The 23,147-nt window shown below is 36.3% G+C and overlaps 1 protein-coding gene and 2 pseudogenes across 2 annotated transcripts; 1 reads left to right on the top strand and 2 right to left on the bottom strand.

Moving 5' to 3' along the window:
* Positions 1 to 6,479: 6,479 nt before the first annotated feature.
* On the top strand, positions 6,480 to 7,640 carry LOC148873331 (endochitinase PR4-like; annotated as a pseudogene). The gene is made up of 2 exons (XR_016105017.1): positions 6,480 to 6,914; positions 7,043 to 7,640. The product of XR_016105017.1 is annotated as an endochitinase PR4-like (transcript).
* Positions 7,641 to 10,569: 2,929 nt separating this feature from the next.
* On the bottom strand, positions 10,570 to 11,930 carry LOC148873330 (endochitinase PR4-like). Its single transcript, XM_088964648.1, has 2 exons — positions 11,274 to 11,930; positions 10,570 to 11,113 (listed from the first exon to the last, which is right to left on the bottom strand). Exons 1-2 carry the CDS (start codon positions 11,677 to 11,679, stop codon positions 10,704 to 10,706), a joined length of 816 nt encoding a protein of 271 aa, XP_088820774.1. The 5' UTR covers positions 11,680 to 11,930; the 3' UTR covers positions 10,570 to 10,703.
* Positions 11,931 to 18,741: 6,811 nt separating this feature from the next.
* LOC148873329 (putative F-box protein At4g22030 pseudogene) lies at positions 18,742 to 21,935 on the bottom strand (annotated as a pseudogene).
* Between the last annotated feature and the right edge of the window lie 1,212 nt (positions 21,936 to 23,147).

Here is a 23,147-nt window from a genome sequence, read left to right as displayed (position 1 = left end):
ACTTTTACAAAGGAGGAGGAAGAGATAATAATGTTGACATTAAACAGAGAGGGTGAGTCTTGCGATGACAACCGGGTTTGCACCTTGGAAGCAGTATCTGCAATGTATTCAAATTTCTCCATCATCATTTAGGCTGCCTTTGGCATTCCTTGTTTTAAGTATTTATCTCCTTTTTGCGGTTAAAAACTTGGTGTCCATAAGGGCACTTTAACTATAAAAAAAGGAGATAGAATGCCAATTGCATGTGCTGTAGAAAAAAATCAAGAAAACATATTCGAAATGACACTTAAATGAAAATAAAACAGAGATAAAGAGAAAACAAGCATAGAGAGCACACACCGATTTACGTGGTTCGGCTTATAATCTACGTCCATGGGCAAAGGAAGAATAGAAATCCATTATAAAGTAGGTAATGGAGAAGAAATACTGAATTGTGCCTTCATAGGAAAAAAAAAGAAAAAAAAAACTAATCCCCAAATACACCCAATGTTTCACTCGTCTCTCACAAGACCTAGACCTCTGTATACAAGAGAGAAAACCCCCGAAATAGATGACTCTTCATACTCAGTTCGGACCTATAAGATGAATATGGGCTGGGTCCGTACAGCCTAAGCCCTACGCATCCACCACAAACCACTATGAAAATTTGCCTTCGGGTTTTTCTCAAATTAATTCGGAGTGGATTCATGAAGCGGGTCGCCACAAAGAATTCAAGGCACAAACATAACAAATCTCCACCTTGGCTTGAATTCTCTCAAGCATCATAGAATAGTATTCTCTCCCCACCTTCTCTAACAAAAGCCCCAATGGGAAAACTCAAATGTTGCAAACACCAATCAAGTCCAAGCAATGCTTGAACTTAGCCACAGGAAGAGGCTTTGTTAACATATCAGTTGGGTTATCTGCAGTACCAATCTTTTTCACAATGATATTTCCTTATTCTACAATATCACGAACAAAATGGTACCTCACATCAATGAGTTCCGTCCTTTCATGGTACATTTGATCCTTAGTCAGATGAATAGCACTCTATCACAGTAAACAACAGTCACCTTTGGACCCAAACTGAGTTCACCAAATAAACCTCTCAACCAAATAGCTTCTTTAACTACCTCAGTCACTATCATATACTCAGCTTCAGTAGTAGATAAAGTAACTGTAGACTGTAAAGTAGCTTTCCAACTAACAGCACAACCACCAACAGAAAATACATAACCTGTGAGTGATCTCCTATCAAGATCACCTGCATAATCTTAATCAACATAACCTATCAAACTGTCACTACTCTTCCCAAACTCCAAACAAGTATCTGATGTACCTTTCAAGTATCTGAGAATCCACTTCACTGTCTGCCAATGTGTCTTGTTAAGACATAACATATATTTGCTCACCATACTAATTGCACGTGAAATGTCAAGTCATGTGCAAATCATGGCATACATAATAATCCCAACTGCATTGGATTTGGGGACATGTGGCATACATTTTTCCTCTTCATCTGTCTATGGTAACAAATTTGCTAAAAGTCTAAAGTGGGTTGCAATAAGAGTACTTACTGGTTTAGCATCTTTCATGCCAAAGCGCTCTAAGACCTTTTCAACATACTTCTATTGTGCCAAATACAATTTCTCTACTTTTTGGTCCCTCTGAATCTCCATGCCAAGAATTTTCTTTGCTGCACCCAAATCTTTCATTCCAAACTCACCACTCAACTGTGCTTTTAATCTATTGATCTAAGATATTTCTCTTGCTGCAATAACCATATCATCAACATAAAGCAACAAATAAACAAAAGAATCATCTGCAAGTTTCCTGAAATAAACACAACTATCATAATTGCATCTAGAATACCCAAGAGCCACCATAAAAGATTCAAATCTTCTATACCATCATCTAGGAGATTGTTTTAAGCCATATAGAGATTTCTTTAACAAGCAAACATGGTCTTCCATCCCTTCAACAATAAAACCCTCAAGTTGATGCATATAAATCTGCTCATCAAGTTCTTCATGCAAGAAATCAGTTTTAACATCTAATTGTTCTAATTCCAAATTATGTATGGCAACCAAAGCAATAAAAACACGAATGGAGATATGTCTAACAACTAGTGAGAAAACATCATTAAAACCAACACCTTATACCTAACTGTAGCCTTTTGCAACCAATCGTGCCTTATATATAACATCCTCTACACCCGAAATACCTTCTTTTCTTTTGAAAACCCATTTGCATCTAACAATATTTCCTTTAACTGGTCTTACCAACTCCCAAGTCTAGTTCTTATGCAAAGATTCAATCTCTTCATTCATATTTGTCAACCACTTAGTAGAATTAACAGATGAGATAGCTTCTGCATAAGTATTGGGTTCTGTAACATCAACATTTTCTACAACTGACAATGCATAGGCAACCAGATCAGCATAACCATATCTTTGGGCTGGTCTAATCTCTCTCTTTGTTCTACCTATAGCAATAGAATACTACTCCTCCTCTTCTTCCTCTTATACATGTTCTTCTATCTCAATAGAAATAAGCACCAGGACTGATGTAAACTAAGGTGAGGAAACACTTTAAAATTTTAACTCCACCTTTCCTAAACCTAGTGTTTTATTTGCATTATAAGAATTTGAAGACTCCTTTCTTGGGTGAAGCATAATAAACTCATTAAAAATAACATCTCTGCTTACTATGAATTTTGGTAATTTAGGATCAAGACACCACAATCTGTATCCCTTCACACTTGAAGCATAACCAAGGAATATGCACTTCTTGTCCCTAGAATCAAGCTTTCATTCGTTAACATGTGCATGTGCTAGACAACCAAATATTTTCAAATTTGAATAATTAGGAGGGTTGCCAGACCATACCTCTTTTGGAGTCTTACATTCAATGGCTATAGATGGAGATTGATTTACCAGGTGACAAGCCATATTAACTGCTTTCACCAAAAAATCCTTTTGAGATACTAGCATTTGACAACATGCACCTTTCTCTCTCTATTACAGTTCTATTCATACGTTCTGAACTCCATTCTATCGTGGTGTTTTGACAACAGTATGATGCTTTACAATGCCTTCATTTTTGCAAAACTCATTAAATTCATTTTCACAAAACTCTAAACCATTATTTGTTCTCAACCGCTTCACCAGTTTTCAGTTTGCTTTTCAAGCAAAGCTTTTCATTGTTTAAAAGTCACAAATACATCATTCTTATGCTTTAGAAAATAAAACCATATCTTCCTAGAGTAGTCATCTATGATGGTAAGAGGATATCGAGCGCCACCTTTTGATGGAACTTGTGAAGGTCCCCATAGATCTGAGTAAACATAATTTTTTCCTATAAATGGCTGTACTGAAACTGGTTCTTTTCTGTTTCCCGAAAACACAATGTTCACAGAAGTCAAGATTTCATTTTCTTTGGCCACAAAGAAGACCTCTTCTACTTAACATAGTAAGTCCCCTTTCACTCATATGTCCTAGCCTCATGTGCCATAACTTGGTGATGCCATACTCAAATAGAGATGATGTAGAAATTGTAATTGAACATGTGATAGTAGTACCCTGTAGCACATATAGACTTTTTATCCTCGTGCCTTTGATCACAACAAGAGCACCCTTATTGATTTTCAGAACTCCATCTTCAGGTGAATATTTACACCCTTCAACATCTAGAGTGCCAATACCATCATGTCGTACATTTGTTAATGTTCTCACAATACCATCATGCATTCTTATTTGAATTGTTCATTTTCCCACAGTTTTACAGGAGTCATTATTACCATCAATATAGCTCCACCATTAATAGATTCATAGGTGGAGGACTAGTCCCTGTTGGGACACATATGGTAGGAACAACCCAAATCCAAAATCCATTCATCCTTGGATCTAGTTCTATCATCTATCACTAAGAGAATATTCACATTCTTATCCTCAATCACACTAGCCTCTGTAGAGTTATTATTGTTCCTTTCTTCATTCTGGTTTTTATTTTTCAACTTATAACATTCTGACTTAATGTGCCCTTTCTTGTGACAATAGTTACAGGTCAAGTTCTTATGTCTAGATCTTGATCTAGACTTCTGTTTACTATTTGAGCCCTTATCCTTAGACCTCCCTCTTACAAACAATCCCAAGCCTTGACTATCACTCCTATTCCTAGTCAAGTCTTTATCAATCACTTCTTTAGAGAGTAATGCCTTTTTAGCATCCTCTGTACTAATGGTGCCTCTTCCATAGATGAGAGACTCTCTAAAAGACTTATATGATGGTGGTAAGGAACAGAGTAATAAAAAGGGTTTTGTCTTCATCTTCAACCTTAACATCAACATTTTGCAGGTCCATGATAATAGAGTTAAATTCATTAATATGAGATTTTATGGGTGTACCTTCAGCCATTTGAAACAAGAACAATCATTGCTTCAAGTAGAGCTTACTAGCAAGAGATTTTGATAAGTATAGAGACTCCAATTATCGCCACAAACCCGCAGTGGTCTTCTCATGAACGACTTCCTAAAAAACTTCATTTGATAGCAGCAACTAAATCGTGATTAGGGCTTTAAAATCTAACTCCTCCCATTCTACATCACTCATAGTTGCAGGTTTCTTCTCCTTCCCATACAAGGCTTTGTGTAGTCCGTCTTGTCCAAAAATGGCACGCATCTTGACTTGCCAAATAATGAAACTGATGCTACTATCAAACTTTATTGATGACATTATAAGTGCCAAATGAAAAATAGGGCTCTGATACCAGTTTGTTGCAGAAAAACCAAGAAAACAAATTCGAAATGACACTCAAATAAAAATAAAACAAAGAGAAAGAGAAAACAAGCACAGAGAACACACAAATTTATGTGGTTCGACTTATATCATATGTCCTCAGGCGAAGGAGGAATAAAAATACACTATGAAGTTGGTAATGGAGAATAAATACAGAATTGTGCTCTCACAAAAAAAACTAAGCCCCAAATACACCCAATGTCTCACTCATATCTCACAAGACTCATACCTCTATATACAAGAGAGAAAACCCCCAAAATACATGACTCTTCATATTCAGTTCAAACCTATAAGATGAATATGGATTAGGTCCTAACCGCTATGAAAATTTGCGTTCAAGTTTTTATCAAATTAATTCAGGGTGGATTCATGAAACGGATCACCACAAAGAATTGAAGCCACAAACATAACAGCACGTCTTAATTAAAGCTGTTAAAAAGTGTTGAGATTGCATTTATTGTGACCATGGTGATAGGACAATCCACTATTCTTTGCTTTAAAACATTGATGTATTCATATTTTATGAAATTAAAAAAAAAAAAAGAAAAAACATTAAGATAGCCCTTTGGTTTAAATCATTGGCCTGTTCATACGTCATTGGGAACCGCAGGGATTAGTGTGGGAGAGAAATGGCAACATTCAGAACCGTCAAACGGATTAGTGTGGAGAAAGATGTTAGCATTTACTTTCTTCTGTTTTTCTTTTTATTCAAGCTATGCGTACTACTATTATCAGCACAAAGTTCGTTGATCAATGCTGTTTTGAAACGTGCATAATCCAGACAAATCTTAACTTAGTGTCTTCGATTGGGGTGGATGAGGTCAGATTGATTTTCTATTCACTTTTCCTATCCACTCTCTACCCGCTGTGAATTAGAATGTGTGGCTCCAATTCACGGTGGGTAGAAAATCCCTAGTGGGGTGGCTTAGGCCTCTGGTTCTTATTCTTTCAGCAAGTGTGTTGCCGCCAGGAACATGACTTTGCAGGTCGTTTATATTTTAGCCATCGAGCCGTATCATGTCGGCCCATGATTCTAAATACACCATATCTGTGTCCTTTGGGATCGCTAACAAGTCAGACCCGGCCCACCTATGGCCCTGAAAACATGCTAGGTAACGGGCTGGGTTTAGCATGACTGGATTTACACTTACAGTCTTTTCTTATTTTAATCACAGCCCGCCTATCGCCCTCGCCCTGAAAACATGCTATGGTAACGGGCTGGGTTCGACATGGTTCGATTTACACCTATAGTCTTTTCTTAGTTTAATCCACGGCCCGCCTTCCTTCCTGAAAACATGCTATGGTAACGGATTGGGTTCGGCATGACTCGATTTACAGCTATAGAAAATTTTGTTGTTTTTTGTTTTCATATAACCAGCGAAAGAGTATTTTATGGCGATGACTATTTATTTAGGCCGTGATGAGAAGAAGAAGAAAAATAAGAAAATCCAACTTTCTCGAGTCATCCACTAGAGCACGGCACGTCCATGTTGATATAAATTGTCAAATAAGCAATGGAAATGTTAATGTAGTAATGGTGATGAACGAATCAACGGAAGTCACTTTTCAATTTGTAACATGTGGAGGAGTTCAAATCAACTGTCGTGATTTCTATTTTCTAGACTTGAGTCTTTCTTCTACAAATTTCCACATAGTATGTCTCTCAATGTATTGACTATTGACCATTGACCAAGTAACTCCAACTATAAGTCTGCACTTACCTGATTGTGTTGCTCCGCCCAAAACCACACATCTTCTCGTCGGTTTCTTTTACTTCATTCTCCTTACGTCCATGGCCACTCTCAAAACCACAGCCCTTACTTTTCTCGTGGCCGCAATTCTAGCCGGACTTTTGCCGGAATCCACTGTGGGTCAGAACTGTGGCTGTGCCCCAGACAAGTGCTGTAGCAAGCATGGGTACTGTGGCTTAGGCGACGATTACTGTGGCTCTGGATGCCAAGAGGGTCCATGTACTCCTGTAACTAGCAACGGTGTACTGCGAGGGCAAAAATTTCTATACCCGGGATGCATTCCTCAACGCCCTTGCTTCGTATCCCGGCTTCGGCGAGACGGGGACGCCCGACGACTCCAAGCGTGAGATTGCAGCCTTCTTTGCTCATGCCACCCACGAGACTGGACGTGAGTTTTCTCTTCTCACTGTCTCTTCTTTTTCTGTTCAACTGAGTAACTCAGGGAGTTTTGCATGTTAATTAGTAGTAAATCGAAGTTTTCAGTAACCTAAGTTTAATCTTTTGGGTCGTCTGCAGATTTCTGTTTCATAAACGAGAAAGAAGAAACCAGAAAGGACTACTGCGACCCGAGCTACACGCAGTACCCGTGCGCTCCAGGGAAACAGTACTTCGGCCGCGGACCACTTCAGCTATCTTGGAATTACAACTACGGAGGTGCCGGAAAGAGCATCGGATTCGATGGTTTGGGTTCTCCGGAGACGGTGGCGACTGACGTGGTGGTGTCTTTCAAGGCAGCACTTTGGTTTTGGATGGAAAAATGTGCATTCAATCATAACTTCCGGCCAAGGATTTGGGGCGACGATCAAGAAAATCAATAGAGGTGAATGTAGTGGAGGAGCTCCGGATAAAGTTCAGTCTCGCGTTGGGTTTTACACAGGTTACTGTAATCAATTTGGTGTGTCACCGGGTGACAATCTCTCTTGCTAGAATTACAGTAATTCTTCTTCCCAGGTTTGCTTTGAGGTTTATATGAATGTATTGTCGATCATTTCAGGTTGGAAAACTCGTTACATTCTCGAGATGAAAAAAAAAAAAAAAGAAACGTTCCCTGATATAAGAGAGAATAATTGCCAAAATAGAAAATAAAAAGTAAAAGAGTATTTTCTCTTATTGCTTATTCTTCGTTTTTCTTTTTCCTGCAGTTTGTATTTGCACACTTGTAAGTGCCAAGGTATAGAATAAAAATAATCTTCGGAGCCACAAGCTTTGAAAAGATTTTTGTGAATTACCATCTTGTAGTCTTGTTCCGAAAGATGAACCATAAGTTATCTTCGTACCATTGCAGCTCTGAGTTAGCAATGGTACACATCAAGAGAAGTCCATCTCAATATAGTAATAATATAATGCCTTTGGATGAACCTTACCAATAATGTGTTGGTAAATAGATCTACAGATACTTCCGTGCCATTTGGTAACTTCTAAGAGTCTAGATGGTCAAAAGATGTAAGGAGATTTCTTTAAGTTGTAGACTGGTTGGTAAGTATCTTAGTCTATTATGGTCCACAAAACCAATGTTTTAAAAATGATATGGAATTAGAACGGCTTTGGCCACCATTTTTTTTTTTTTTTTTGAGACAGTCTAGTTTGAAGATGGTTTGTTTCAATTTAAAAAATAAAAAAGGGCAAAAAAACTGTTGTTCAGGTTGAACGGATGAATGGTTTGACCACCTTGGAATGCCGGTAAGGGCACATTGACCTGTTCATATTTTTTTTTTTCAATCTGATTGAAGAAGGTGGATTTAAGGCCCATCTACCCCCTAAAATTGGTGGGACCGAAACATTGCGTATGAGAGCGTATTGGAAGGGTTCCGATACGATATGCATCAGCCAATATGCCCCAATACTTTGGGGAATTTAAATCCTTGCCCTTATCCAACCCATGTTACGTGACGTACAAGTTTTGTTAAGCGAGATTGAAAGAATAAAAAAGAAGCCTACCAGACTGTACTAGTCTACATATAGCATCACCCCGTGTATTTGGCATCGTTCCTCCACCCAGATTCACTCCAACTGTACGATGGGGCTATGAATTGTATAGCTGAAGAAAACCATAAAAATCCCAAGGCTCAGTTTGGAAGGAGTATAAATTAGGGCTGCATGTCGGGCCGGGTTAGGTTAGGTTGACCCCAACCCTAGTCTAACCCTAAGTTCTAAACCCCAATGTTAACCCTAATCCAATCTGACCAACCCAACTCTAACTAAATTCCTTCAACCCTAGCCCAACCCAATTCAATCCAAAGTCAATTTCGGGTTAGGGTTGGGCCCAATCCAACCATCTTCTCATCCCTTAAAGCCTCATAGAATTTCTCAATTTTAGATCTTAACTCAACTTTCACTACATATATTAATTCTATATTTTATTAGTATTTGTTTGTTGACATTTTTTGTTGTTCTTTTGGTACAAATTTCAGAAAAACAAGTGTTAGAAATGACTATAGTTTATTATGAATTATGACTTATGATAGATCTTTCTTGGGCAGCAAACAACATAGAGGAGATGAAGAATAAAATTTTCAAAAAAACATAAAATAATGTTATTAAGGTTTTAGTCTTTCTGATTAGGATTAAGTGAAGTGATTATTTTAACAGAAATACATGATACTATGTGGTGGGGGCTATACAAATATCATGCATCTAAACAAATCAATGTATATTATATATTACATATTACATGTGCTATAGAGTCGGGTTCGAATTGGCTCGGGTTGGCTAAGGGGTCAACCCTAATCCAACCCGAAGTAAAGTCGGGTTCATGAATTTCAACCCTAACCCTAATTCAAACATCAACCCGACCCAACCCAACCCAACTTTTTTGGGTTGGGTTAAGGTTTGATTCAGGCCAACCCGACCCAAGTTGCAGACTTAATACAAATGCAAATATGTACAATATAAATACAAGTAAAATAATACAAAATACAAAATTTTGCACTCTACATATTTAAATTTGTACTCTTTGGGCTCAGTTTGGAAGGAGTACAAATGTAAATATATAAAGTGTAAAACGTTATATTTTGTATTATTTTATATGTATTTATACTGTACATATTTGTATTTGTACTCTTTTCAAATCGAGCCCAAGTTGCAAATACCTCACAAGTGTATCAGAAAAAGTTCCTCCATTGGCTTTCATGTGCACGTCATATGACTTATTAAATTTTTCAAAATGCCTATGTTACCATTATAGACGTATTTGCCCTTAGTTTTCTTATTTGACATTTTAGGAGAAATGGGCTTGTTTTCTACTCTTCTTCTACTCTTTGCCGGTGAATATGCCTGTCAATGGGCTCCAAAAGTCCAATACTGAATTTGTCCTTTTTATCTGATTATCTTAGACTTGAATGATTTGTCTACAAGATCCGATTTACAATTTGCATCCAATAAGATGCAAATTTAACCCCATCCAATTTGATTAAATTTGAGTTTGACCATTATATATATTTAATTTAATATGTCAAATTTATATGGTTACATATAAACATAAAAATATATAATTTAAATTCATATAGTTACATATAAACATAAAAATGTATAATTATATATTATATTATATATATGTATATAATAAATTCAACATTTCATGTTTATATTAAGTTATTATATATTTTTATTTCAAAGTGATTAATTTCATTTTTTATATATTTTAAAAATATAAAGAGGGGGAGGATTAAATTCGACTCTGATCTAAGTCTTATAATATTTGATCAATATGAATATATGATATATAATATATATATATATATATATATATGAAATTTAAAATTCAATTAGATTGCTAATTAGATTCATATTGAAGACTTAAGTAGTTAGATTTGATTAATATATATTGCTTAATCCGACCCAAATCCAACCCGATCATAGCACTAGTGATGAAAGGCTTATATGTTGGTCTAATTCAGTCGTTTTCTTTTGTAGTTAAAGTTTTTAGTTATATGTTAGGCTAATTTAGGTGGTAAAAGTAACGCACTCTAATAGTAAGGGGGGTTTTCGTAATTTACCCATTGAAATTTTCGAAATTTACCCAAAAAAATTAAGGAGGCCAAGAATGAAGAAACCCTTTTATTTCTTTTTTTATTATTATTATTCATTTTTCTTAATACAACAAAAACCAGCCAGCAGATTGTCAGATACAACTCTGTCAATTGTATCCTTTTATTTCATGAAGAGAATTACAGTGATTCTAGCAAGAAAGGTTGTCACCCGTTGACACACCAAATTGATTACAGTAGTCTGTGTAATACCCAACGCGAGCCTGAACAGCATCTGGGTTTCCTCCATCACATTCCATTCCATTGATGGCTCGGATCGTTGCGCCGAACCCTTGTCCGGAAGTCATAATCGAATGGACATTGTTCATCCAAAACCAGAAGGCTGTCTTGAAAGACACCACGACGTCATTGGCCACCGTCTCCGGATAATTCAGCCCGTCGAATCCGATATCGTTTCCGGCAGCCCCGTAGTTGTAATTCCACGATAGTTGAATCGGCCCACGGCCGTAATACCCTTTTCCTGGAACGCATGGGTACTGTGTATTCGTCTCGTCGCAGTAATCCTTCGACGCACCATCAATCTCTTCTATGTAGCAGAAGTCTGTACACCCAGAAAAGTCTCCACGTTACTGAAGCATTCTATATAGTCTGCTAGTTAGTCACACGCAATAAAATTCCAATCCAGTTCATTTCTGATTAGTTATTAATCAATCTCCGAGTTATTCGATAAATTTACCGAGTGAGTTGAATAGAGGACTTACGTCCAGTCTCATGCGTGACATGGGCAAAGAAAGCTGCGATTTCACGCTTCGAGACATCGGAGGTCCCATCTTGGCCAAAGCTAGGATAGGAATTAAGAGCGTTAAGGAAAGCATCCCTGGTGTAAAAACTCTTGCCAGCGCAACCGGAGTCTGCCTGATTAATTATCCCGTCAAAGAAGCTCTGTGTCACGACGTCAGCCACTGAAACACCCCCACTACCACTGTCGCAAGGACCCGCTTGGCATCCAGCACCACAGTAATCGGACCCTGTACCACAATATCCCCATTGGCTACAGCAGAGATTTGGGTCACAACCACAGTTCTGACCCACTACAGCTTCCGGCGGAAGCCCGGCCAGAATTCCGGCCACAAGGACAATGAAGGCTATCCTTCTGTGAGTAGCCATAGATGAAAAAGAATTAACGAAAGAAGAAAATTGGTGTGGAGAGTCTGGTGCAAAGGGGAAGTATTTATAGAGATAGTTCCCTGGCCTTCTTCCCGGGTTCTCTGGGTTTAGTGAAGATAATAACGACTTTGCAACATGAACACGCTTCGTTCCAACTTGTGGAAACAAGAAATGTGATTTCAAAGCTCAGTGCACAAGGTGTAATTTATTATCTCAAAAGTCTAAAGTCCATGACAATTCCAGAATTCATTAATTAATTGTCCTGATTGTTCTTGCAGTTCAAATCAACAAGCAACTGGGTAATGGATTTTCTCCCTTAGATATGTGGGTAGATCCAAATTTGATTTTAAGGCTAGGTTTGGAGGGAAATACAGAAATATATAGATTGCAAAACCTTGTATGTATTTGCACTGTCCATATTCCCAAATCAGCTCAGATTTGAAAATAGGGAGCATTTCCTTTTCTTGTATGTTATTATACATGGTAGATATTCCAATGCACGGCTGTAATGCTTTGTGGGTAGGAGATTTGGAGACCTTCCAATCTGAGCCTTATATTTGAGTTTGAAAAATCAAATTGAATTAAAGTTGCAATAAGATATTGAATGGCATTAATAAGATAAATTGAGAAGCAGTAAAATATTATGTATTATTAATAAAGCCATTTACTAAAGCACCCTCTATTGATTTCCCTCAAAAATTTCCATCGTAAAATGGTCACATGACCATTTAAACTGAGTGAAACATGTTCAAGGGTGTATATGGGCTCTTGGTTTACCTTAAAAGTATATTTAATATTGTTTGTGCTTTGAATTTTTTGTGGCGATTCGTTTCATGAATACATTCCGAATTAATTTTTTTTTGGTACATAGAGTCTGAGTTTGTGGCGACCCGCTTCTCTCTTGTACATAGAGTTTGAGTCTTGTGAGAAACAAGTGGGACATTATGTGTATTTGGGGCTTAGGATTTTCTGTGAGAGCATAATTCTGTATTTCTTTTCCATTACCAACTTCATAGTGGATTTTTGTTCCTCCTTCACCCATGAATGTAAGCTATAAGCCGAACCATGCAAATCTATGTATTCTCTATGCTTATTTCTCTCTATCTCTATTTTACTTAAATTTTGAGTGACATTTGAATATGTTATCATAGATTTGTCCGCAACAATACTTCATATCAAGCTTTTAAGAAGAAAACCTTCCCAAACAGAATTTGGTTGGAGAAGACCTTTATTGGTGAGGCTTCACGTTTTAAGTTGGTGCTATTATTTAAGCTCCATATTTTGTCTAACAATAATAGACATCTCTTGTGATCCATGTTTTCATGGCGATTTTCTCCTTCAGGTGATCCATGTTTTCAAACTATAATTGATTTGCATCAATTAGAATTTTAACCTCATTTTTCCATCTCTTGTTCACCTTTTTTTTATGTGGTAAGAGAGTTTGTCCACATTTTACCAGGGGCAAGAATGGCATTTCCATTTTTTATTTTCTCATGTTTTCATCAAATTTGTCCAAACGGGCATGAAGATTAAAACCCTCATTTCTCCACTTATTAATCTAAGATGAATTAGAAGTAACTTTGATATTGCATTATCATGAACAAAATGAACCAAAAATAGAATCATCTACTAAAACAATCCCTATAATTTCATGTATATATTTACTAAAACCTATGGTTTGCATTTTAGTAAATAATGGTTTTAATCCTTATGGCCATTTGAAGAAATTTAAACAAAAGAATATAAAAAGGAAATATCAATCTTGCTCATGGTAAAGTGCGGACCAACTCTCTTACCAGATTAATAAAAAGCTGAACATGAGAAGCCACAATGATGTTAAAGTTCTAATTAATGGATGCAAGCCAATTATAGTTACTTTGTAAACATGGATCATGTGAATTGAAGGAGTAAATCACTATGATTGACGTCTCTTCTTCATCTCTAGTTTGGTATACGTTTTTTACATTTACCTGAAACGTGAAGCCTCAATATAATCACAAGGACTCTACATTTTCTCCAACCAAACTCTGGTGTGGACGCAGGATTAATTTTCTTTCTAAAACCTTGATATGAAGTGAGGATACTTTGATAGAAATACTTTCTCAACAAACAAATAACAACCATGAGCCCATACCCTTGAACATTTTTCATTGAGATCAGATGGGTGATCATTTCTAGGCGACGATACAAACAGTTCTTAAGGTTCAGTTTGGAAAGAGTACAAGTACAAATGTGTAGAATGCAAAACCTTGTATCCTGTATTACTTAATTTGTATCTATTTGTATTGTACATATTTATATTTGGGTTCGACTATATATCTGAAAATTTTTTGACCAATCAATTGGAATCCCAATCAGGTGTTATTTATCAAAATTCATGGGTGAGTTTTGACTGGTTAAAACTTTTACCATACCATATCTTTTCCGTATCATAGATTTTCCCTTCAATAAAACAAGATTATACAAACTAATGAACTATATAAGATAAATTTTAGTATAAATGCAGAAAAACTAGGAGGTATTTTAGTAAATGACTCTAGCTGCAACTTGAAAAATATAAATATAGCATTCAAACGAATTTTGTTTAAAAAAATAAAATATTTGGTGAATCCGCATTCGATCCAACTCCAATTATAAACAAACTCGGATCACTCTTAACCGAATTAAATTTGAATTCTAATTTGGACAAACGGATACATTTGGAGCCTTAAATATAACGCAACTTATTTTGAAAAAAAAAATCATCAGGTCATAAGAAACTTCTATAGACTGTCGATTTTGGAATATGGAATGACAAAGTAGATTTGGGTGGATTGAAAGTCAATGTGTTTTTTGTTTTTTTTTTTTTTTTTTCTCTTTTTCTTTTATGAAATGTGCAAAGATGAGTCCCTTTCATCATAACGTGTTTCTACATATATTAATTATATGCACATGTTTCTACATATATATTTCTGACTATTTGATCAGCTGACTTTCATTAGATGATATCCAAATAGGCCTCGATTGCTTGGATATGTGTGAAGGAGCTCCGACCGTTTTTTCTTTTTTTCTTTATTTTTAATTGCTATTAAAATTAATTGAAAAATCAAGAGACTGAAAGAGGTACATGCACTTAAAACAAAAGGAATGGAGGTGTATTTCCTGTGAGCTATCTCTACCGAGATTGATTGAACCAAGTTGTATCTGCAAGAAGAATAAATGGAATCCAATAGGGGTGTCAGGTCCAATCTTAATAATTGGGCCTAAAACGTGGGTCCGGATGTACTAAGAACGTTAAGTAAGCACAAATTATTGAATACCTAATAGTTATGTGATACATATCCCAGTTAATGTGTTTTTCATTTAAACATTAGATAAAAATTATCTATTATTTTATTATTTTTGTCAAAATAATTAAAAATATAATCAATGAAAAAGGTAAACAAAACGTGTTACCATTTATGTTTTTCTTTTTCATTGTTTTTTATTTTTAATTATTTTGATAAAGATAATAAAATAATGAATAATTTCTATCTAATGGAGTAAAAACATTTGAATGAAAGGCATGTGTTACACAGTTATTACGTGCTCACTCATTGTGCTTACCTAACATGTCTATTACATTCAGACCTCTAAAATGTGAGATCAAGTGTGAACTGTCCAATCTGAACCGAGTCCATATTAAAATATTATTAAAATATGATGTATTAAGATTGAACTTGGTTAATCAATCAGCCTATGTATAGGAAAAGTTGATATACATGTATATATATATATATGCATATATGTACGATTTATTAAAAAAACCTATACTATATTATAAAGCGATTTGGACCCACATCAGCAGCCCTCTCCTCTCATTCCTCCCTCTCTCTTCTTTCCATAAGGCTATGTTTGGTTTGAAGGAAAAAGTAGAGAAAGAAAAGGAAAGATAGGGGAACCTGTACAAACCAAACATAGCCTAAACCTCTCTTCTTTCTCTCTTACCCCTTCCCAGCCCTCTCCTTAATGCCATATCAATAATTCAGCACCCCCATTTCCTCTATCTCTACCCCCTTTAGGTTTTTATCAAAGAAAATTATATTTTTTCCTATTTTTCTTCATTCTTTGCCTAAAAGTCGTCTTAAAATATCTTCCACTCCTAAAACCTCCCCTTAACCATTGCTCTCATAACCCCCATCTCTCTCTCTCTCTCTCTCTCTCTCTTACACACACACACATTCCCAAGTCCCCAATTCATATATTTCTAACAAAGAAATTCTAATAAATGATGGCTCTTTATTAGATGATATTTCTCTCACCCTTGCCCTCCACATCCCTACAATCTCTCCCTCATTTATTGCTTCTTTTTCTCTCCTCTATTTATTGTGGTTTTTTAATTATTAAAAAAGGGTAAATTGGTAAAACCTTACCTGAAGTTTCTGGTTGTTGCTGAAACCTCCACTGAAGTTTGGTAATTGCAATTACCTCCCTTTGAGTTTCTGGCATAGTTGCAAGTAGGCCCCCTTTGTTACAATCTTCTAAAAAGAGGCATGAAAATGTCTAAAATACCCATGTAATTATTTTTTACCAAAATATTTATTTTCCAATTTTCTCTTCATTTGAATTGCTAGCCCAAACCCTTCAAATCTCTTTTTTGAAAATTGATTTATTTTTCAAATTTGCCCTTCATATCAATCACTCAAATGTAAAGTTACAACTTTATTAAATTCTCTATTTTTTATTTTTATAATGTTTGTATTGTTTTTCGGTATAAACCAACCTTGACAGTAATTACATGGGTACTTTGGAATTTTTTGTGCATCTTTCTACTGGAAAGGATCTGCTTGCAACTATGTCAGAAAGTTCAAGGGAAGTAAATGCAATTACCAAAGTTTAGGGGAGGCTTCAGCAATAATGAGAAACTTTGGGGGAGGTTTCAGAAATTTACCCTTAGGCTATGTATGGTTTGAAGGAAAAGGTAGAATTTTTTGCTCTACTTTGGGGGAGGAAAACGCCCTTCCTTTCCCTACTTTTTCCTTCAAACCAAACACAACCTTAAAAAACATTTAGTAGAATTTTTGTCAACCAGGTTCTCATGGTCGTCTACGTCTCCTCTCCCTAAACCTCTCAAAATTCCTAATTTTTTGCTCTTAAATTCTCATTTTCCCACTCTTATTCTCTCTCCTCGTATACTAAAATTATAAAATTACTTAATAAACGTCTCTCCTAATTCCCAAAACCTTTCCTCATTCCTAAAATGTTGCTAATAATTAAGTTTTATTTGTTAGACTCTTGACTAATCTCCACTTCCCTAATTCTAATTAAGACATATTATATATGGTTGACTGCTTTCTCCTCTAAGTTGCGGGTCACTAGTTCGACCATCTAGGTTGAATGGGTTAGACCATTGTGTGTGTGTGTGTGTGTGGCAAATACACGTTTTATCAACAAATATTATATAATTATGTTTTATATATAATGCATGTATTGTTTTATATTTAATTGATGTTTTTAATTTAATTTTTATTTTTTATTTGTAAAATATGAAAAATTGCAATTCAATGCCAAAAAAGGGGTTTTCATGAAAATAGTGAGGCAAGGAGCCCATAGCACCTTGGAAAGCATAGAGGTCTTGAAAGGTTACCAAAATCCAAAAAAAGATCACCTCAAGCGAACGAACACTAGAGTGTCACGGGGGTAGCTCTCCCTTAAAGTAAGTCCACCAAGCGTAGGCAAGGCTAAGCCTGTGTCAGACCGTGACAACAGTGCAACGTTATGGCCTCCAAAAGTTTGCACATACATTAAGTGTGTAATTGTAACTCGGTGACTAGGTCAAATGGGTCAATAGTTGAACCTTTTGGATCTAACAATTTTTTACTGAATGGCGGGTTTTAACAAAACCAAACCTAGAATCAAGGTCAAGTGATGGTTTGAATGGTTCAACCAGTCAAGTCAATGGTGGGTTGAAAACATTAGTATCAATTTGGATTAGTTTTTAGTTTGGTCAGTCAATTCAAAATGTTTAAACTTAAAAAATTACAACGATATTTTTTAAAAGAAAATTAAAAATTTAAATTTATAATATAAAATATTTTAGACTAAAAAAATTAAATTGAACAAAATATGTGCATCGTGTATGCAAATATATGTCTATATATGCATATGCATATATACTTGTTTATAGTCAGACTACAATCAGGTCGAGCTGAGCTATCTAAGGACTAAATCCTATCCCAACTTAAAAAAATTAAAAAGTTCAAACTTTTAAACTCAGACTTAGCTTGAAGACCAAAAATCCAAACTCAACCCATATAAAATTGCCGGCTGAATCAATCCAAACTTGGATTGGCCCCGCTGATGTTGCACCCCTAAGAACCAATTACACAAATGAGTGTACTATTAAATTGCTAATCAATTCACTATGACCTATATTTATTAAACATCTGTAAGTTATTTTGCCTCTTTGAATCAAGTTGACCCTTAGGTTGAGTTTGGAAGTAGTACAAAATGCAAAACCTTATATTTTGTATGTATTTACGCTGAACATATTTGCATTTGTACTCTTTCCAAACTGAATGTTAACAACTTTTCGATTGTAAGTGCATAGCTATTCACAAGAATATTGTTGACAGTATTCCATGATGATAAGCCTTTTTTCAGGTAGTGAATTATAATTTTAGAATTTCTTCAATGTTGTAATACTCGGATTGGATGAAAAACGAGAATGCTTAACAGATCATGGTTTCATTGAGTAATTGGACGTTTAAGCCCATTTAACCTATAAAAACTGTCATTTAAACAGAACCCAGAAAGGTCACTGGTTCCTGATTTTCAGAGTCCGATCATTCGATCTGCTAAGAGCCTTACAAGTTAGAACACTGGAATCTCTCTTCAGTTAATACTGACTAGCACCAATATCTTAGGCCAAGCAAGATCATGGCATGCCTAGGATAGACTGACGCGGTGCCAAAAACCCAAAAGCCCAAAATGGTGAATTCACATCTGCGCCCCACAATGTTCCACAGTATATTTCTGTCATGTATTGGGAATATCTCCCCATGATAACATAATCAGTTTTGGTACTATCATGGGGAAATGTTTTTAATATACAGTGAGGATGTACTGTGAGATGTTGTGGGACGCAGATCTGAATTCGAAAATTGTACAATGTAAATTCTTCAAATGGGATGTCCAATTTGCACCCTTACTTCCAACATGATGTATAATGCACATCTCAAATATGATTGGCGTCTCCACGGTATAACCCCCTAAATGATAACAGTTAACAGACAAATAAGTATTTTTGAGATATGCAACTACAGATCATGTTGGAAGTAATATTGCTACCAACATGTTTGTAGCCCATCCGGCTTCCAAAAGGGCAGGCTCTTGGCATGGTGAATTCCAGCCCTAAACTACTAATTCGGTCTATGTTGGATCTTTCCTTAGTGGGTGTGGATATTATCATAACATCAATTTAGTCATAACATTTGAGTAATTAAAATAAAAATTTAAGATTAAAATGTTTTCACTCTAAACATTTTAAGAGAAATAGATACATCTTGCAAGTCACAAATGGATCATCTTTTGTCTTAGATTTTTTTAATATTGGTGCCAAAGCCACATCATAAAAAATATACAAAATTAGGAGTAGATGCCCCTCGCAGAAAGACATGATACTAGAAGAGATTTGACCAATCCAAAGCCCCCTTGAACTTTGTTAAATACCACTTGATTGTCATTTTTATGATAACAGTTCATTGGTTACCAATTTTTCCAATATCATAATTGAACCCATAAAATAAAGACGAGACGAAAATAGTTTGGCCCAGCTTTTAATCATGCTTAAAAGTGAGCTCATTAGGGGTAGTTCTACAATGTAAATTGTTTTTCCTTTTACTAGTTTCAAAGATAAATTAAAATCATTTGGTTTTAAAACAAATTGTTTCTCAAAACAAAATATAAAAATATATGTTTTTTTTTTTTTTGGAAAAGTGAAGCCAAAAACATGTTGAATTTTTTATTTAAAAGTATATTTTCATCTAACTATTTAATATCATATTCCACAAAACATACAATTTCTATATTAAAAAATTTGTGAAGTTCAAGATTCGGATAACGAGACCATATAAGGACGGTGATGATAGGCTGAATTAATAAAAGAATTGCAAGATCTCTTTGGTAGAGAGCATAAACTTAATAAACTTAAACACAGAGTTGCCCCGAAATGAGTCAAATGTTGAATACGAATGTTAATTTTCCTAAAAGAAGGTTAATCCTTCTTAATGTTTTGACCCTAATTTATCAATCTAAAACCCTATATTTAGGTTAATCGAACCCTATTTTCATCAACCGGAAGTTTTATGTATTTTTAAGTTCAACGCATCAATTCCTTTGATCCATCTTGGAATTGAGAAAATTACAGTAAAAACCCTCTTTAAGTAGTCTAACAATTTTCTCCTATTATAATCTATCATTTCTCTCTCTCTCCCCCCTAATCAATGTGGTAACATTTTCCTTAGGATAATTTTTTTAAATTATCCTTATCGTTTAATTAATTGACTAATTGTACCTTTACTGTTTTAAAATTGATTGACTAATTCTATTCATACTGTTTTTAATAATTGACTAACTCTACACTTACTATTAAATTCCATTAATATTCCCTCACTTGATATATATATTTTTTTAAACCCAATTTTACTTTCACCACTCTCCCTCTCTTTCTCTCTCCCCTTCTTTTTCCGGTTGGGCTCGGGCATAGATTTCATCAATACGAGGATTTCACCGTGCTCTTCGTCCTGTGACCCAACGGCTGCGAGACCTGTGAGTAAAGGACCAGAAATGGCTAAAAATCTGTTAACTTTCAAAGCTATCTTGCCCAGTCTCAAGTACTCTTCAATGTCCTTCCTCTTCAAAACCGCAACTATCTACTTCATTTCCTCTTTCCAGCTATCTGTTCCATCCATTTCCTTCTCTTCTTCCACCCAAGTCTTGTTCTCGTAATTTACTTTGTTGTGGCCACCACATGGCAAGCTCCACGGCTTTAGGGAACTTGTCAAGCATCACTCCAAGCAAGGGCAATGGGTAAGCCCTGTCAAGAGCTAACACCTTGTCCATGGCGTCCTTAACAATTTAACATCCATAGGACTAGGACTACCAAGTGTAAGAGTTGTTCGGATTTGCCCGTGAAGTTGCTTGAATAGCCTGTTGGGGAAGATGGGGTCGCTGTAACTTAGGAGGAGAAGCTCTGAGGCACATCTGAAGACACTGTCTTTAAAACGTTATTTGCCCCCACTCAGTTTTACTGAGTTTGCTGTCGGGTTACAGGCAAATTCGTTCCCATGGAACAATAGAGCCTTGTGCGAGAATCTTCAACCAGCAAAGTTGAAGAGTCTCCAAAGAAACCTTCTGTGAGACTGTAGCAGACCGGACTGAGAGAGAGAGAGAGAGATAGTGAATTTTGAAATTGTGTGCTTTGGAGTCTGATTCATACTCCTTAAATAATTTGTGAAAATGTATGAGGGAAATGTAGGTGCTGGTTTAGAGAAGGCACCTTGCACAGTCACAATTTCAAACATTGTGACTGTTTAAAAAGTTATTAACAATTGGTGACTGTTAACTTTGAATTGTGCCTCTTGATCACACCCGATCGAATCGTGACCGTTGATCTCATCAATGATGATCAATGGTCATCAACGCACCAAAACCACAGCCGCCCATCGTGAGCCACGCAGATGCGAGCAAAGTGCGCCTTTAAAGCGCCTCATTGCTCCACACACATGTGTGCACACGCATGCGTGCGTGTTGCGCGGTATCGAATCCCCATACTCTCTTCTACTAATTCTAAGGAGTGCAAATCAGCTCCTATTGAAATACTGAAAACAAACCTTGTAATTATCCAATGTGGAACAAGTTCAAAACTAGGTTTTTTTTTTTTGTAAGAGAAAAACTGATTTTCCAACCAAGTGTGCAGGTGCAACTTCTCATGTAATTAACCAATCAAACCCATTGGATTCTCATGTAATTGTCGCATTGCGTTGTTCTTCTACGAGTTGTGATGGCTGAATCTTGTTCATCACCAGCAACATCCCAATAGCTGCCATATATAATAGAGTAGATGAGAACTTTAGTGCGGCAAGTGGCGCTCCCATTCCAGCTGTTTCTGCCGGCCCGACCATCGTTGCAGCGGTCATGGTGATTGTATTAATGGAGGTGAGAAGGAGGTGGTTCCAGTTATTCCGCTGCTCCTGGATGTAGGCATGCATCTCTGCCCTGTCTGCAGCAACTACCATGATTGCATAAAGCTCCACAATGACCGTAGACTTGGAGTTAACATCAAGATCATCTCTCGTGGTTTTGGTAGCAACTTAGTGTCAAAAGTCTTCGTTTCTGTCTAGGTAATGGTTGTGGCTGTTGTGTATCCACTTCTCAACTTCAATTCTTCAACCAAGTCCGTAGTCCGGATCTTTGGAAAAGAAAGAGAACTCGGTTGGAGTTTCAGGTATTAAGAATTGCCGATACTCTTCTTCGTCTTGAAGATGATGAGGAGGAGGAAGAACATAGGAGACTGGGTAGTTCAAAGAGTTGCCATGCTATGCTGACGGCCTGATGCTCACAGTTTGCCAATTTTTTTTGGCTTCCAATGTTATGGTTGTTGCTCTGCAATTGGGTTTGAGAGGATTTTTGGTTATCAGCAACAAGTTGAGATGCTGGAGAAGACCCATTTGAATTTGGAATCCAACCATCTAGAGTCCGACGAGATTCCAAAACAGCCTAAATGGCTGGCAAATCATTGGTCGCATGCGCACGAAATAAAAAATGAAGAATGGGAACTAAGAGAGGTTATAGAGTGAAATCGATGAAATGGTTCATACAGTTTTTCGTTAAATCCGCACAGTGAACAGGCATACCTTTGTTGGACAGTTTTTGTATGCCCTTAGCTTCAATCAATTATGATGTATTTTTTATATTTAATGTAAATAAATAAAATACATGTTTGATTCATGTTGTGTGGTATACTTCTATGTAAGACCCTAAAACTAGGCACTTAATGAGACTTGTGTTAGTTTTAAATGTTCACAACCAGGTGTGCTGCCAACTATTGGGGTGGCTTGTCTCAGCCGCCAGGGTGAGACCCAAGGCACACGCAATGTAGGATTACTTGAACCGGACCAGATTTCCAATGTTGCCCTGGACTTTAGAGATTGATGGGCAAAACTGGAAAGATACACCTGACCCCTAGACCCAATTATGGTACTATACTAGGTGTCGGATTGGCCTGTCTTTGATATACCAATCAGTGAGATCCTTAGCAGGGGTCAAAACCTGGGTATGTTGGGACAGTTTGAGAATTCATCTGAGTGGGTGATTATAGTGATGGGATCGGCCCCTTTGTCAAACAAAGGTAATGATCGGGGATGCACTCTCTCTGATGGAAACCAAACTGCCGGCAGTTGATTTCAATCGTTGGAATTTTGTTTTGCAAAATTTATGTATATATATAA

This window comes from Nelumbo lutea, chromosome 1, assembly GCF_056320005.1.
Source record: "Nelumbo lutea isolate HS-2025 chromosome 1, American lotus-T2T, whole genome shotgun sequence".
In the NCBI taxonomy this organism is placed as follows: domain Eukaryota; kingdom Viridiplantae; phylum Streptophyta; class Magnoliopsida; order Proteales; family Nelumbonaceae; genus Nelumbo; species Nelumbo lutea.
The sequence above is the reverse complement of the archived record's forward strand: the minus strand, read 5'-3'. Positions and strand labels throughout refer to the sequence as shown.